This window comes from Hippoglossus stenolepis, chromosome 8, assembly GCF_022539355.2.
Source record: "Hippoglossus stenolepis isolate QCI-W04-F060 chromosome 8, HSTE1.2, whole genome shotgun sequence".
NCBI lineage: Eukaryota > Metazoa > Chordata > Actinopteri > Pleuronectiformes > Pleuronectidae > Hippoglossus > Hippoglossus stenolepis.
In genome coordinates, this window is record NC_061490.1 from 22,701,729 (window position 1) to 22,717,319 (window position 15,591).

The 15,591-nt window shown below is 45.4% G+C and overlaps 1 protein-coding gene across 1 annotated transcript; it reads left to right on the forward strand.

Moving 5' to 3' along the window:
* The first annotated feature begins 2,449 nt into the window (after nt 1–2,449).
* Nucleotides 2,450–15,449, forward strand: mex3a (mex-3 RNA binding family member A). Its single transcript, XM_035164549.2, has 2 exons — nt 2,450–3,436; nt 6,714–15,449. The coding sequence occupies exons 1-2, from the start codon at nt 3,016–3,018 to the stop codon at nt 7,859–7,861; spliced, it is 1,569 nt and encodes a 522-aa protein (XP_035020440.1). The 5' UTR covers nt 2,450–3,015; the 3' UTR covers nt 7,862–15,449.
* Nucleotides 15,450–15,591: the final 142 nt, after the last annotated feature.

The following is a 15,591-nucleotide window of genomic DNA, read 5'->3' on the forward strand; positions in this document are numbered from 1 at the left end:
TGTCTTTACAGCCTATTAAGCCTGTCCTCTTTGAGAAACAGACACAGTCCATATAGGGGAAAGCAATATTTGCATGGACTCCTGGACAAAGAGGTTGGTGTGTGTGTGTCTCAGCAGAGCAGTTACACACAACAGCATCTCCCCAAAGATGCCAGTCAGCCTTTCTTTCGTCAAGGGGGTAAAAAAAAAAAAAAAGAAGAGAAACAGCACCAGTGTGACGAACAGATGGTCAAGATCATTGAGTTTTTTATGTGCAAGTAACATGACCTCAGCACTCTGAGCTGCACAAGTATCCCATAGCTAACACACACACACACACACACACATGCACACACAAAAACAAGTGTACAAATGACAGTCGCTGCCTGCAGCTATTGGCAGTGAGGTCAGAGTGAAAAGCAGAGCTGCTGTGGACCATTCAGATCCAGAGAAGGTTTAGTTCAGGGTCACAGAGGTCATGTGGCACAGCCGCATCACCACCAATCAGGCCTCCAACAAGGCGTCACCAAATTCACAAATCCAGGCAGAGAGGGGTGTGTGAAGGGGGGAAACTCTACCCCGGATCTATGCTTTGTATTGATTGGAGCTCTGGACTCCCAGCGGACCCTTTCTAATGGAGCCAGACGACCTCTTGGACACACACCCGCTGCACCGCAGGGAGTCTGGTCCTTGCGTGGTTCTCGTCCACCATCCCCGTCCACGGCCTCGCCCAATCCTCTGGCCTCTCCACTGGGTGGGGACGGGATTGGGGGCAGACCCCCTGGGCCCACCCTCTGGTCCTTCACACATCACGCTATTCTGCTCTCCTCCTCCTGCTGCTGTGTTTTGACTTTATTTTATCCATGTTGTTTGGTGGAGCGGGGGGGATGTTTTAATCCTGGACTCAAACCAGGAGTCTCCCTGCGAGTTCTCATCTGCAACACGCCCTGGGAGAATGCACCCCTTCCTGATTGGCACCCAGAGAGCGCGTCTAGACTATGATTACACATGCAAATACACCTGCTCCGTCTTCCTGCCACTATTTTATCACGACAATTATGTTGTTTCTATTTTCAGTGGCTGCTGTTTGGGAAATTTGTGATTATATTGTTGCTCCTTCCTATGTGTTATTAAAAGGCAGAGGGTGTTCTCACAGGAGAGGCTAAAATATTCATGCTGGATCTGCTCAGTCTGTCACAGAACCCCAAATGGAAGACGGTGTGTTTCTGTCAGTACAGTTACAGTGTGAGGAAAACACCACACATGACAGGGGGGCTAAAAAGCACAAACGAGCCACAGAGTGAATTCAACACCTCCCCCGGGAACATGAACACACAGGCTGACTGGTTTCACCCAAATTTAATTTAACAGCAATTTATGTAGAAAAACAGAAAAGTTCAGTGTTTCCCTCGAACACGTGTGTGCGTGTGTGTCTGTGTGTGTGTGTGTGTGTGTGAGGAGATGTGTATTTTGAGATCTGATGTTTTCTCCACGTAAACATCCCCCAGAGTTTGCCTTGTCATTCAGGTGGCCTTATGCAACACATAGCCACTCACTGTACATCCCAGCATGCATATGGGCAGATGGTAACAGCAGGACGAGCTGGAGTTAAACTGACACTCCGAGGAAGCCGAAAAAACATCCGAGCTGGATAATTATACACCAGCTCCAAAGCTTTATTTACGACTCAGTAATAATAATTCACAACTCAGTCGTGAGGCTAATACAATTATGGCAAATTAGATTTTATTTGGTTCTGGTTTTTTTATTTGTTGACAATTCATGTAAGATTGTTAATGGGGATTAATTTAAGTTGGAGATACTTTGTTGTGTGAACCCCTGCAAATCTAAAAAAAAAAAAAAGAGAGAAATGAGAGCAGAAGCTGACTGGATGCAGAGAACTGTGTTGATTTGTGTTATTTAATTAGTGTTATTTCTACAACTGCAGTTTGGGTCTTTGTGTTGTAGCACGACCATGCCGTCAGGCGTGGCTTCTGTCGAGGACATCTTGGGGAGTCTGTGCGCGAATCGAACGGCGCGGTTCTTTGTTCACCGGAGCTGCTGCAAAATCTTTCTCTTTTTTTTTTTATCCTTCTCTCTTTTTATTTTTTTTTTTTAAAACGGGGGGGAAATGTGCGAGGGCTTTTCTGAAGTCCCCCCGCCCCGCTGCATAGGGTCTGCAACGACTGTCTGACAACTCCTTTCTCCTCCTCGTATACAGCCCCCTCACCCCCAGACGCCCTCTTTCCCTCCTATACATAACATCCTCATGCGCAACGGCGCCAGAAACAACAACGCGGTGACCTGCCGCAAAGCACGGCTCCATGGAGGTGGGCGGACCCCCTCCTCTCTAAAATAAAAAAAATGTCACTAACTCCTTTTCGCTCCCACGTTTTCATTTCATGTCAGATCATCCTTGATTCCCCCCCCCCACCCCCCTGTTCACCACCACGCGGGAGCCGCTGGCTTTGTGTCCTAATGCAGCAGCGCTTCATGACCATGTGCGCACTGTACTTCCACCTTTTTCATACACAAGTGTTTACATCCCGCACGGCTCCGCTTACATAAGTTACCTACATGCGGTGCGAGGGCTACACTGCAGCTCCGCGGGATTTACGTTGAGATAAACCCGGAGTGCGGTGCGGGAGCCGGGCGAGGAGGTGGTTTTTTTTTTTCCTTCCGCTCGGGAGGGCGACGGGAGGCGGCTCGACGCGCGGTGCCACGGGCTCGGGAACCTGAGACGGAGTGGTACAACGGGAGGGCGGCTCGTTTTGTCTCGGCGAGGAGGGGAGCGGAGTGAACCAGACTGGGTGGAGCAAACACATCGCCCAGCCCCATCTATCGTGCAGACGGCCTTGTGTCCCGTTCGCCCGGAGCTCGCAGAGACGGTGAGAGTCTGGCGGACGGAGAGAGAGGGGGCCGGTCTATGGGAGGGACTAGCGCAAAGGGGGGAATAGCAAGGAGGAGGGGGCGGCACGGGTGCTGTTTCTCCAGTCTCTTTCCCCTGTCTTTGTCTCACACACTCTTTTGTTAGCCATGCCTAGCCTGCTGGTTCTAGCAGGGATCATGGAGAAAAATGGGGGCTACGGCGGGGATCTGGCCGGCTCCGGCTTCGGCAGCGAGGGTCTCCTTGTGCCGCCCGACGAGGAGGAAGACGACTCCCGTGCCCTCAGGGTCGCGCTGGGCCAGTTGTCTCTGCTGGGGCTCGGGGAAGGCGAGGACGGCGGCGGAGCCCCGACCACGGGAGTACAGGACCGGAGCAACAATAACAACAACCACCACAACCACACGAACAGCGTCGGGGGTGGCGGGGACACGGCGATCCTGCAAGGGAAGAGCAAGTTGTGCGCCCTGTACGAGAGCTCCTCAAGTGAGACGAAGGGACGAGGCTGCAACATAACAGAATGCGTCCCAGTGCCCAGCTCCGAACATGTGGCCGAGATAGTGGGGAGACAAGGTAAAGCGCTGCCCTTCCAAATTATTTCCCTCCCAAACTTGTGCCTTTATCCCGCTCTGTGTGCTGCATGATCCCGCCGTGTTTCCCGTGCGCTTTGTGTGTTTCTTCTCTTACTGTTACCTGGTGTTATTTGACAAAGAAAAGGGAGTGGTGTGTGTGTGTGTGCTCGCGTGTTTTTTGTGCTCCCCCGAGGCACCAGCCTCCCACTTTTTTCCTGCTACAACCCCGCAAGTTCTCTCCCTCCACTCATCGTTGCACTCCCCAGCACCGAAACAAGTCGCTTGCCTATTATTATTATTTTATTTTTTTTATTTTTCTGCTTTCGAGTGAATTTCGCAGGGGGTTGGGGAAGCATGGGAGAGCCCCCCTGTCCCCTCCTGGGCGAATCATTCCACATCCACGCCATCCGCGCACAGACGCACACTGGAGCAGGCACTTGCTTCCTTTGTCGTCTGAGACGCGCCAGACTGTTCAAAAAAGGCAACGTGCTGCTGGCGAGGAGAGGAATGTCTCTCACTTTGCATCGATCGTTGAGACAATAACACAAAGGGGACGCGCAGGACTCGCGGGTGGACGATGTTTTGCCTCTTCCCCAAATTTATTCAGCTCGTTGTTTATGTTGCGCACTGCCCCAGTGACACAATTGGACAATGGAGCGAGCGTGGTCCCTCTTTGTTTTTTTCCCCTCAATTGATGGAGTTGGAAAGTTCAATTCCACACACGCTGAGGCATCTTCTCCCGTTTGCTTTGCACACTCACGGTTTTTTAAATTTATTTTTTGTGTTTTTTTTTTACCGAACAAAGAGCTGAAGTTGAATGACAGCAGCTGTCAAACAAAGGTGTGAAATTCGGGGGCTGAGGGGAGGGGCGCGTTTAGACCGTGTTGCTGCTTGGCACACGGGATGGTCTTAAAGGGGTGACTCAGCGAGAAGTTGCACCAGGAGGTGGGAATCCTTTTTTATAATAAAAAACAAATATTCTGTTGTTTGTGCACGTTTGCAGCGAAGGTGATTTTTCCCCAAGTTTCAATATTTATCAGCTGAGAAGGAGCTCGAACCTGAGTTTTTGTTTTTTTGTTGTCTTCTTCCTTTCTTTGTGATTATCTGGCTGCGCCCTTTGTTACCAGATGTGATGAACCCATGGGTGAGAAGGGGCAGAGGAACCCGGGCTGGGGAGGGAAGGGCAGTATAGCATCTGAAAAGCTGAATGGGAGTCACGCCTTGGAGCTCAACACAAGGGGCTCCTCATGAGCCCCACTTCACTGCACACTCTCAATACCACATGGTTGCCTGTCAGGAGAGGGGAGACATAGGGGCCTGGACGCAGAGAGAAGTACAAAGACTGCAGGGCGGGTGAGGTACCATTAGCAAATCCTGATTTATCTCGCAACAAAAACAAACAAGTCTCGAATAATGTCACTGGGGCTTCGGAAGAGCTGAGCTGGCTTCTTTTACCAATACTCTGGAAGTGTGGGTTTAGTTTGTTCCATTAATTTCCTCTTTGTCCCCCATCGTGGCTCCGGTTCTTTACTCTGAAGTTTAAGTTTTGAATTTTAATGGGGTAACCGAAGACAGCCGAAGCCGGAGGGTGGATCCGGTGAGAGGGCCCTTTTTTTTTGTTGCCTTGACCGAGTAGAAGTGCTGATTTGGGGGGATTTGAGATGAGCTTCTTCTGATTCGGGCCCCTCATTAGTTAGCACTACATTACACGCCCCCTTCCTCTCAGTGCCCGCCTGGTGAATCTGGTAAACGGAGCATCCTGTCACGAGGAAAGGGGTTGGGTATGATTGTTTCCTCCTGTCAGAGTCGAAAGCATTGATTCCTGAGGATGCTCTCGTGTCTTCCTCTGGAGCTCTTCAGGTCAAGGGTGGCTTTGTTTTCAATCACAGGCACCTCTCTCGCCACAGGGCAACGGATGAAAATAAACATGCCTCCAGTGACCTCACTTCCTGGTTGCAATTATTTAATCTTTGTTTACAGATAAACCTTTTAATAGAGATATTAATTTGGATTACTTAAAAGGTGCAACACAAGTCGAAAACATGATTTTGGGCAATTTGCTCTGTGATCTCCTGTGGCATGAACAGGTCTATTAGCCCTAATATCAGGCGATGGCCACAAAGGGCATTTTCAGATTTTGAGCATGAGCAGTAATAACCCTTCAGAGTATCACTGTGCCGCTGGTCCCTGAGAAGAAAGTGTTCCTGAACAAAGTGGGGCCCATTTAGCAGCATTAGAGAGACATTTGTCATCAACTTAAGGTGTCTTTAAACCTTTTGATACCAGCCGGCTGTGATCTTCAGATCCGTAATGCAGTGGATGTGCTGTGGGATCCAAAGCACCCAGAGTCTGGTCAGATTAGTTCACTGAATAGACGCCTGATGATTCCTACTCGTCCAATAGAGGGTCGCACTTGTCTCTTTAAGTCACAGCGGAGGCGAGACGTCCACCTCGTCAACAATTTGTCTCAGTGAAGAGGCTGCCTGGGTTTTCTGACCCCGTGTGATGCTTGATGTATTCAACACAGGGACCAACATTACCATAGTTTCTGTGTCTTTTCTCACCGTGTTCTCCTCGACCTCCAACGTGGTCGGTAATCCTCCTAAATGATCACTGATTTACTGTGCATCCCCGTTCTGTCCCATTACAACATCAGGTAATTTGTCACCAAATAACATTAACCTTCCCTCTCTCCACATGAAGCCTTTGCTTTAAAAGCACTTAATAGAGTAAACCATTACCCCCTGATCAGAAAACAGGGCAGATGTGGTGCAATAAATGGCTGGAAAACGAAGCGTAGTGTATGTGGGTTGACTATTGTCTCGTGTCGGTTCAAGGAGAGGTCAGAAAGTGATTTCCAGCATACTGCAAATATACTGCAACCGCTGCAGCTCTCGCAAACCCTTCAAACCACTTATGTCTATGCCGAGCAATAATTCTGCACCAACCACCTGTCTCTTCGTAAGTTGTGTCTGATTTAGAGCAAATAAATAAGTACACTCCGTAAGTACAGTAAAGCTTAGGTGCTGGAAAAGTCATATATCAAGGTAATTACTCTTTGGCTGTAAAAAATCTGCAGCATATTACGTTAAACTGGTCATAAACGTGACTGAATTTACACCGAACAAAGGAGAGTTGAGGATTTCTGTAAACTCAAGTTGGAAAACAAATGTTTGTGTTATGTTCTCACCTGCAACCTTTAAACTTGGTTTGTGACTCACAAGACTGAACTGATGTATCGTATTTACTGATTTCTGAATGTATCTTGGTGTCTGCAGGTTGCAAGATTAAAGCCCTGAGGGCCAAGACCAACACCTACATCAAAACCCCGGTTAGAGGAGAGGAGCCTGTGTTCCTAATCACTGGCCGGAAGGAGGATGTTGCACTGGCCCGCCGTGAAATCATCTCTGCTGCAGAGCACTTCTCCATGCTCCGGGCGTCCCGCAACAAGCTGGGGGTGTCCTTCAGCGGCTCCCCGCCCACACCTTTGCCAGGTCAGACCACCATTCAGGTGAGAGTGCCATACCGTGTTGTGGGGCTGGTAGTGGGGCCTAAAGGCTCCACCATCAAGCGCATCCAGCAGCAAACCTGTACGTACATCGTCACTCCCAGTCGAGACCGCGACCCTGTCTTTGAAATCACGGGGTCACCGAGCAACGCCGAGCGCGCCCGCGAGGAGATAGAAGCACACATCGCCTTCCGAACAGGAGGCCTGCATGACCACAATAATGAGAATGACTGTATGGGGCCGAACGGTGGAAGCAGCCCGGCGGGCAGCAGCGGTGGTCTGGAGAGCCGGCTACAGCAGGTGTGGGGTCTGCAGGGGGGCCAGCGCAAGCCTCTCACCAGCAGCTACCGCCAGAACTTCTCAGATGCCATGGTCGGAGGGGGAGGGGGAGGTGAGGGAGGGGGAATCTACAACAAGAGCAACTTCTCCAGCTCTGGAGAAAAGAATTGCTCTTATTTTGGATCCGAGGGGACCCAGAGCTGGGGCGACCCCGACTACCCCAAACAGGTGGCCTTCTATGCCCAGCAGCGTTCCAAGAGCTTCGGAGGCCTCCCGCTCCCCCTGACCAGACTCTCCCCTGGCTTATCCGATTCCTGCGGAGGTGGAGGTACCAACAACTCCTCAGTCACCAGCATTGTGCCCGTAGCCGGCTCACCTCATGCCCAGGCCCGCCGCGCCCACAGTGAGCCCACTTCAGCCGGCGAGGGCTTCCCAGGCCGTCTGCCAGTTCCGGACTCGCCACCGGCCATCGTGCGGGACTGCATGACCTGCTTTGAGAGCAAAGTGACGGCTGCCTTGGTGCCCTGTGGCCATAACCTCTTCTGCATGGAGTGCGCCATCCGAATCTGTGAGCTCAACCACCCGGAGTGCCCAGTGTGCCACACCCAGGTCACACAGGCCATCCGAATATTCTCTTAAGGAACCACATCAGTTTTTATCATTAGTTTTGTCAGTGTTTGTTCAATAATAATTTGCTGTTATTATGATTATTATTATAATACACACTTTTGTTTTTCAGAAAATTTAAAAACAATCAAGCAGATATTTTAGAAGGCACTGCTTGCTTTACTAAAAAGTATAAGAAATATTTTTAAGTTTTTCTTTTATATATATATATGCATATATATTTTATAAAAGTTTTGTTTATAAGAGAAGTATAGTACCCTGCATTTTCAGTTTTTTGACTGCTGCTGTTTTTCATTCATGAATCACAGAGTAGGCAGAGGTAGTAATGTGAACATTTTATTATTCAAATTTTTATTTTATCATGAAGTGGGTTTATACTGAAGAAAGAAGATGATTGTTGAGGTACCCAATCTGCACCCGACTGACCTAGAAAGTCAATGTTGTTATTAGAAGGGAAACAAATAGAATTTTCATTGCACCTTACAATCATCTGGGTCTAAAATAGGATTGTCAATCATACCTTGAAATTTCAGAAGCTGATGTGAAGGTGAATTCAGCCTTTCCCCCTTTGACTGTGATTGTGGTTTGATATAATTGGTCCTAAACATTCATTTCAACAGAATGAAAATGTGAATTAATTGGTTCTTGTCAAAGCTTTGTAATCTTTACGAGGAAACAAAAACTGCCCCTTGTTTCATCCTTACACCGTTTATAGTCTTATACACCAGGTTAATGCTTAAAAAAAAAAAAAAGAGATGGGACGTCACATCATTTATTTAGAGTAATAAGTTAAATTTTATGGGTATCATTATTCAGAGGTAGATGAAAGCGATCAGTGAAAATTGTTTTCCAGTAGCCATTGATTACACGTTGGTCACTGCAGTTTGTTGAAAAGATTCAGTAATGCCTGCTCCTCGTGGCACTTGAAAAGCATGTGGTCCCTCGGTTGGCTTAAAGCACTGATTTAATTTGTGAGGCCGAAAGCCTTGGAATTCATCCAGTTGGCTAGTTCTCGACATCTGTCTCCCCGATGGACTTGTTTCAAAGCCACCTTAACCGCGCTTTATTGTCTTGTGTGGTCATTTGGCCACAGCCGTTGAGCGATATAGGACAAAGCGAGAGCCCCAGTCAACAAGCGTTTCTCCGAGGCGTGCGCAGTAAATAAGGAGGAGAATTAGTACGTGGACAGAAGCTGAGCAAAAGTGTAAAAATGTTTCCTGAATCAGCAGCGCACTCAGATCAAAACAGTTGACAGTGTAAAATACACAGTCCCAAATCGGTAATCCTTACTCCACGTCCCCATTACTAACAGCATTATGTGAGAGCTCGGAGGGGCCTGCTGCCTCCCCCTGTAATTAGCAGAGCTGGACAGGAGCAGGTGTTTCATGGCACAGTGTGGCTGTGACCCCAAATTGGAAGTCTTGCCTAGCCCCCTTTCTTTCTCTCCTTTCTTCGGGAGTGGCTTTTATGTCTCTCCTGCTTACAGTTCGATCGCTCGCTTTCCGAGGCCTCGCCAAGTGGGGCGTATTGTCTGGGCCCGGTTGCAGCGTGGGCCGCGGAGCGCTTGGACACGGCCTGGATCTACTCATTGATAATTAGGCAAATGGGCTGGTCCAGGTGCGGGCCGTGTGTGGACTCTGGAGCTGTACGAGGGGGTGAGACAGGGTCCCGCCGTGAGCCCCTCGCCGCCCCGCCCCACCGTTACAAGCACAGAGGGGGCTGGATGCAGCTGGGGCGAAGGGGACCCCTCCTCCTCCTCCTCCTCCTCCTCTGCTCTCTCTGCCCCTTACTCCCTCCTTTTTCTTCTCCTTTTTCTGCTGCTCTGAGCCATCTCTACTGGGGAGAGGGGGCCTCTTTTGTCCGAAAACGCACACACACACATGCAGAAAAATTTGAACGACAGAAGCTGTAGTTGCCCGTGAAAACGAGGCAAATACAGCTCCGAGGCAAAATAAATTATCCACCGTCATCTGGAGGTGCACCAGTTACCACCTTTCAACGTCACTGTCACAATTTGCCATGAACACTTCAAAATTTAGTAAAAATGTTCACGACAAAAGAAAGATTGCGTGAATTACGAACAAAGTTTCCATAACGGCCCACTCCCCCCCCCCACCTCACCTCACCCCATGTCAGCCCGCTACTGTATGGGACATCCTGCAGCTGCCCCTTCACTGTGGACCCCCCCCTTGCTTCGAGCTTCCAGAATGAAATCAGACAATTGTAATTGACAGGAAAGCAGAGGAAACGCCCCATTTAACCAGCACTCATGCTGAATCAAATTACACACCCTCTGCGTCTGCCTTAGCCCCAGCCTGGGGATTTCAGAGGGCTGGAGGAGCGAGGATGGGGGTAGGGATTAAAGCTGTTGAATGATTTTGGGAGAGGAGGGGGGGGCTACCCGAGAAACGGAGAAGTATGCTCCAATACAGATGAGACCCCCGCAGATCCAGCTATTTTATTGATCATCCATGTGTTGCACTGAGTTCTGAGTCGTCACATGTGGCCCAGTGGTGATGACAGGGAGCGCTGGTGATTCAGCAGGAGAACAATTACACTCGGCTTCTGTCTCGAAACAAAAAAAAACAAACGAACACAAATTGTGTCATCCAGAACACAAAGACCCCCCTCTTTTAAAACACAACATATAAAGCAGAGCGCTCGCATTACAGGTGAACTGCAGCGACAGCACTGTACTTGCCAAAAGTACCCCCCCGAAATCTATTAGATGTGTAGATAAAAGAAGAGTTATGATTTTATGGATGGAGAAATTGCACAGTGGTTTGGCCTAAGCTTTTCGACGTCAAATTCAAGGCAGTGTGACGCTGTCCTTTGAACTTTAGTATTTTATCATTTTGTTTTCTGCCTTAATATTTTTTATGAGAAATATCGTCATTACTTTGGCATACAAGGTAGCAACTTTGGCCTTTGACAGTTCCGCCCCCTAAACGACTTTTGAAGTACTTATTTTTGGAGAAAAGAATGTGAATCGAAAGGCTCGGACGGGGTTTTCGAGGGATTCAGGAAATTAGGCTCTTAAAACACTTTACCTAAAATATAGAGTAAAGCACCTTATCACAAAAGAAATGCGCATCTGATTAATACCAAACCGACCACTGATGGTGAAATATATTTCATAGAATCTGAAAGACATGCACGTAAGGATTCCCTATCATTTTCTGTATTATGGTGGTTCTTGTTATTATCTTTATACTACAGTAGTACTAGTGGTTATTTGGGAGACCTCTCGTCCATTTAGTCCATGCTGGTGACTTGGTTGAGTTTTGCACTGGTGTAATGAAGAGAAGGCTTATTGGAGATTCTCCCAGTTTAGACGCTGTATAAGTGAGTATTGTACTTTATGGGAAAGCACTCTGAGCATCTATGTAAATACAGTATGTGTATCAGTTATGAACATCCAAAGGCCCCGCTTGACGTGAGGTTTTGATTATTTTTACAAACTGAAAGTGTCATTGTCAATGTTTTCTAGCATATGGATTTCAGAAATGTTTCTGGGTTTTAGGGAGAGAAAATCTTTAATATATGTGTCCCATCACCCTTTGACAATAATAGTATATTAGATAGATCCATACATTTAAGAAATATTATTATTTAAACTGATTAACTTAGTATTTCATCCAAATATATAAGTGAGAAATTAACCAGACACTACTATAAACTGTAATAGTGAATATCCTTTATGAAGCCGCTGATGTATAAATCCAATCTCAAATAAAAACTCGAATGAATAGTATGTGTAATAACCTAACCCCGAGTGAATAAATCAGTTTCTATGTATATTAGGATGAAAAGCAATAATAGGACTATACTGGGACAATAAACAGAGGAGCCTGCTTAGTCAGTTCTTTCAATAATATTCTATTCAGAAATCGACCTCCGTTATTAGGATAATACTGCTGCATTTCTGTCTCATATCTGCTTCAGATTCATTGTGGATTCCTGTCAGTGTAGTAACAGGTAGAATTAATTAGCAACAATTTCAGGATAAGTAATTGTTCTTGTTGTGTTCATCAGGGTCTTAAGTCACTTGATTGCTTTATTCTATTTGTTTTTTTTATTACGTTGATTATCAATCAGATTTGGGTCGAGACTAGTGTAAGGAATCCGTCTCCAAAGGATGAAAACTGCAGCTTATGTGTAAACAAACAACAAGACCAGAGCACTGAGGTTCATCCAGTTTGTGTTAAAGAGACGCCAGAGCTGGTGACTTGGATGGCGTTTTGAAAGCTTTGGTCATAAACGTACACGGAAGCGGACAGGGCAGCGGGATCTGATTCAAAGCACCGGTCACTCTTTCACCGAGGTCATGCCGACCATGTGACGAGCTCCGACTCTTCACATTCTTTTACTTCGTGGTGAAATTGCATTCAGGTGCAGACGCGTCGCTTACAGCATATCTTAAGATGTTTACATTGTGTTTCTGATTTCATGGCTACGTTTGAAATTCTCGCCTCGCTCCTACTCTTCATCCGTAGTTTCTTTTTTTTGTTGTTGTTGAAAGAAATAGGTCAGACACAGCCAAAGAATAAAAATAACAAGGAGAGGACACGAACTAACTTTTATCACTCGAGTTAACTTGTTTTAGCATAAAAAAAAATCAGCTCCGGCTTAAGAGTTGATTGAATTAAATAGTCTCATACCTAGAACTGCTCTGTTTACCCACAAGTCTTAGAGGCCACTCAAGTCGATATCTGTGAAATGAAGGCATATCATGTTTCAGTGTTGGAAGATTAGTTTAATACTACAGAGGCGCCGGTAACAGACTTACTTCTCCCAAAGAGACCAGCTTACAGCACATCCTGGCACTTAGAGTCCTTTTGAGTAGTTTTCTATTGCTCTGGTTTTATTGTTGAGGGGTTGGGTGGGGTGGGGTGGGAGGGGAGGGCACAGTCAAGGGAATGTTTTTAGTCCCTCTGAAAAACTTGACGAAGTTGAGATAAAAAAACAGAAACTGCCCAAGACATTGACGAAGGAGCTGCGTTGACAAAGACCCTCAGATTAACAGTGGGATGCAAACAAGGTGACAGAGTAACCGCGAACAAACCCGCTCAGAGCCACATGAACTGTATCCTTGAGTTGAACTGCATGTTAGTAAAAATATAGTACAGTAGGTTAAGATTTATCAGGAAAATAAAAAAAAAATACATAGGATCACATAAAGAATTCATCAGCCTGATACCTGAAGTGTATAAAAAAGCTTTAAGACCTTAAAGTTGCCATTGGTTTCAAAAATCATATATTTACCGTGTATTCTAACTAATTGATACATAAAGTTTAATTATAACTCTTAAGGAAATGCTAAGGTGTAAGTTTCATTTGTCCAACTCGCCTGGTATGAAATACGTTTTAGTTAAGCGGAGCGACAAAGGGGGTGGGGGTGACACACAAGTGACATTTGATTCGTTAAGTTCTTGTTAGTATTATTTACAATATTGTATTAAGCTTACTATTATAGTAATGGTAGAAACTGTTGATGTTTTTCTTCTCTTGATATGAAAAGGTCTTTATGCATTTATGTAGAATCCCTTTTGAGGAGTGATAGGAAATCCTTATTTTCAATGGATGCACTTAAGCAATTTTACCAACCTGTCAAAATCACACATTGAGCAAGTACTGCGTTTGAATGTAAAAAAGAAAAAAAATAAGAAAAAAGACCACTCGACTTAATGCACTCCTTACGCTTATTGTTTTGTCAATTTACAAGTGAGCTTTAAGTTTTTGTTTTTTGATTTTGTTTTGTTTTTTGGGAAAGGAATTTGCAACAGGTTTTCAACGTAGACTATATTTGAGTTCTTCCACATACATTTATAGAAAGTAACTTAAAAAGAATAAAAAAAACATATTACAGTTTCTCAAATCTATTTTGCTAACATGGGTTATTATTTCATAGAAAGCAGAGGAAAAAAAAATGTCAGTACCTGGATGTTATTTATGAAAAGTAAAAAAAAAAAAAGGAAGCAACATATTTATGAGTAACCTCAAGACATTTTGTTTTTTAATTAAAATTACGAGAAGTTAATATATTTCTAAACACAGGGAAGTCAGTTTCTACTAATAAGTAAAATGAGAAAAGAAGTTTAGAAGTTTTATTTATGAAAGTTGCGGACGCTCGTCGCTCTCCATTGCGCTTTGATGTAAATGAAGTAAATGGAGCGGGAGTCGGCCGCGGCTTAAATTTTAACTTCAGACATGCGCTACGTTAACATCGGTGCATTCACAATGGAATAATTGCAGAAAATAATATAATATTTTTTAGAATTTGGAGATATTTTAGTCACAGAGCATCAATTTCGTGCCTCAATGATATATTTTTTTCCTGCATCAGCATTCTTTGTGCAGTGCTGCTTGCTGTAACCCCCATTTCTCCCCTTCAACTAACCCCATGTTACTGACTGACACACATTGCTCATTTCCTCTGTAATCTAAACTCGCTTTTACTTCTCAGACATGTAAAACGTGTCACGACTGCAGCGCTTGGGATGAATGAGGCAGCTGTGATTTTCCCCCCCCCCGCCAGTGGGGGCTACACAAAACTTGTACACACTTTCATTCATACATTTTTCCGCGTCTACTACTCAGACAGTTTGTGATCGATGACAGCAGAGCATAATCAGCTAAAACCAAGTCTTTACCAGAGACTTTACCTAATGTGCTAATTAGGATCGAGCGGAGGCATCTAGGCGAGGACGAGAGCGCACTGTGTAGTAGATCTATGTAACTAGATGCACACATATACACACAACAGATTCATTACCGTACTAGGTTGCATGTATGTTGTATGGTCACTTAGAAATATTGTGGGGAAACGGTGCAGGTCCTGTGTTTTCCTGTAACGCAGCGCAACCTGGGCCGTTTCTCCTCTGTAGATTTGCATAGTTGGGATCTCTTTGGAAAGTTGACATGAGTTTGGAGCCACGCAAAGAAACCATTTCAGTCCCCACGTTTAAAACGAAAAAAAGTTGGCTTTTGTATTCTCAGCTACCCGTCAGTGATGAAAGACTGTTCTCACCTCAAAGGAATTAACTTGAAGTTTATGTAAGAGTAAAGAAAACTTGACAAAAACGCTACAGAGGCACACGTCCTGCTGCATGTAAAGGATGAGGACTGAAGCGGTGCATGCTGGTGAAACTCGCAACCTTTTCCAAAGAGAACAATTCAATCTGACAGTTTGTCTTTGGTAGCGTTTCCAATTTTTCCAGCACAGTAGAGTTGTTTCATACCGGTCTAATAGTGGTCGTAGTGCATTAGTTTTTGGGCCAGCATCACCTGGCGTTAGTTTCTCTGTGAACAGTGAAAGAGGGCTGCCTCTGTGGCCCCGTGTTGCTGACCGTCAACTTTGATGGATGGGAAAAAAAGAAGTCTTTTGAACTCTGTTACAGTGTGCCATGCCCGTACAAGGCATGTGATATTGCAGGTTTATTTCTTATAGCACATGTTTTTTTGTGAATTACATTTTTTGGAGACATTTTTATTATTATTATTATTATTGTATCTGCGCCATGCTAGTTCTGGTTCTTTGTTATTTTTCCAAGATTCAAGATGTATTGTAAATGTTTCTAATAAAACAAAAATGAAATGATCTCTGACTGAAAGTACTTGTTTTTTTTGGTTAAACTGATTCTATTCATATTTGAAATTCTGTGATCTCAGCTATGATGAGCAAATATCTTCTTACCGAATCCCAATTGAGATAAAAAATGTAATTATTATTATAAAACAGC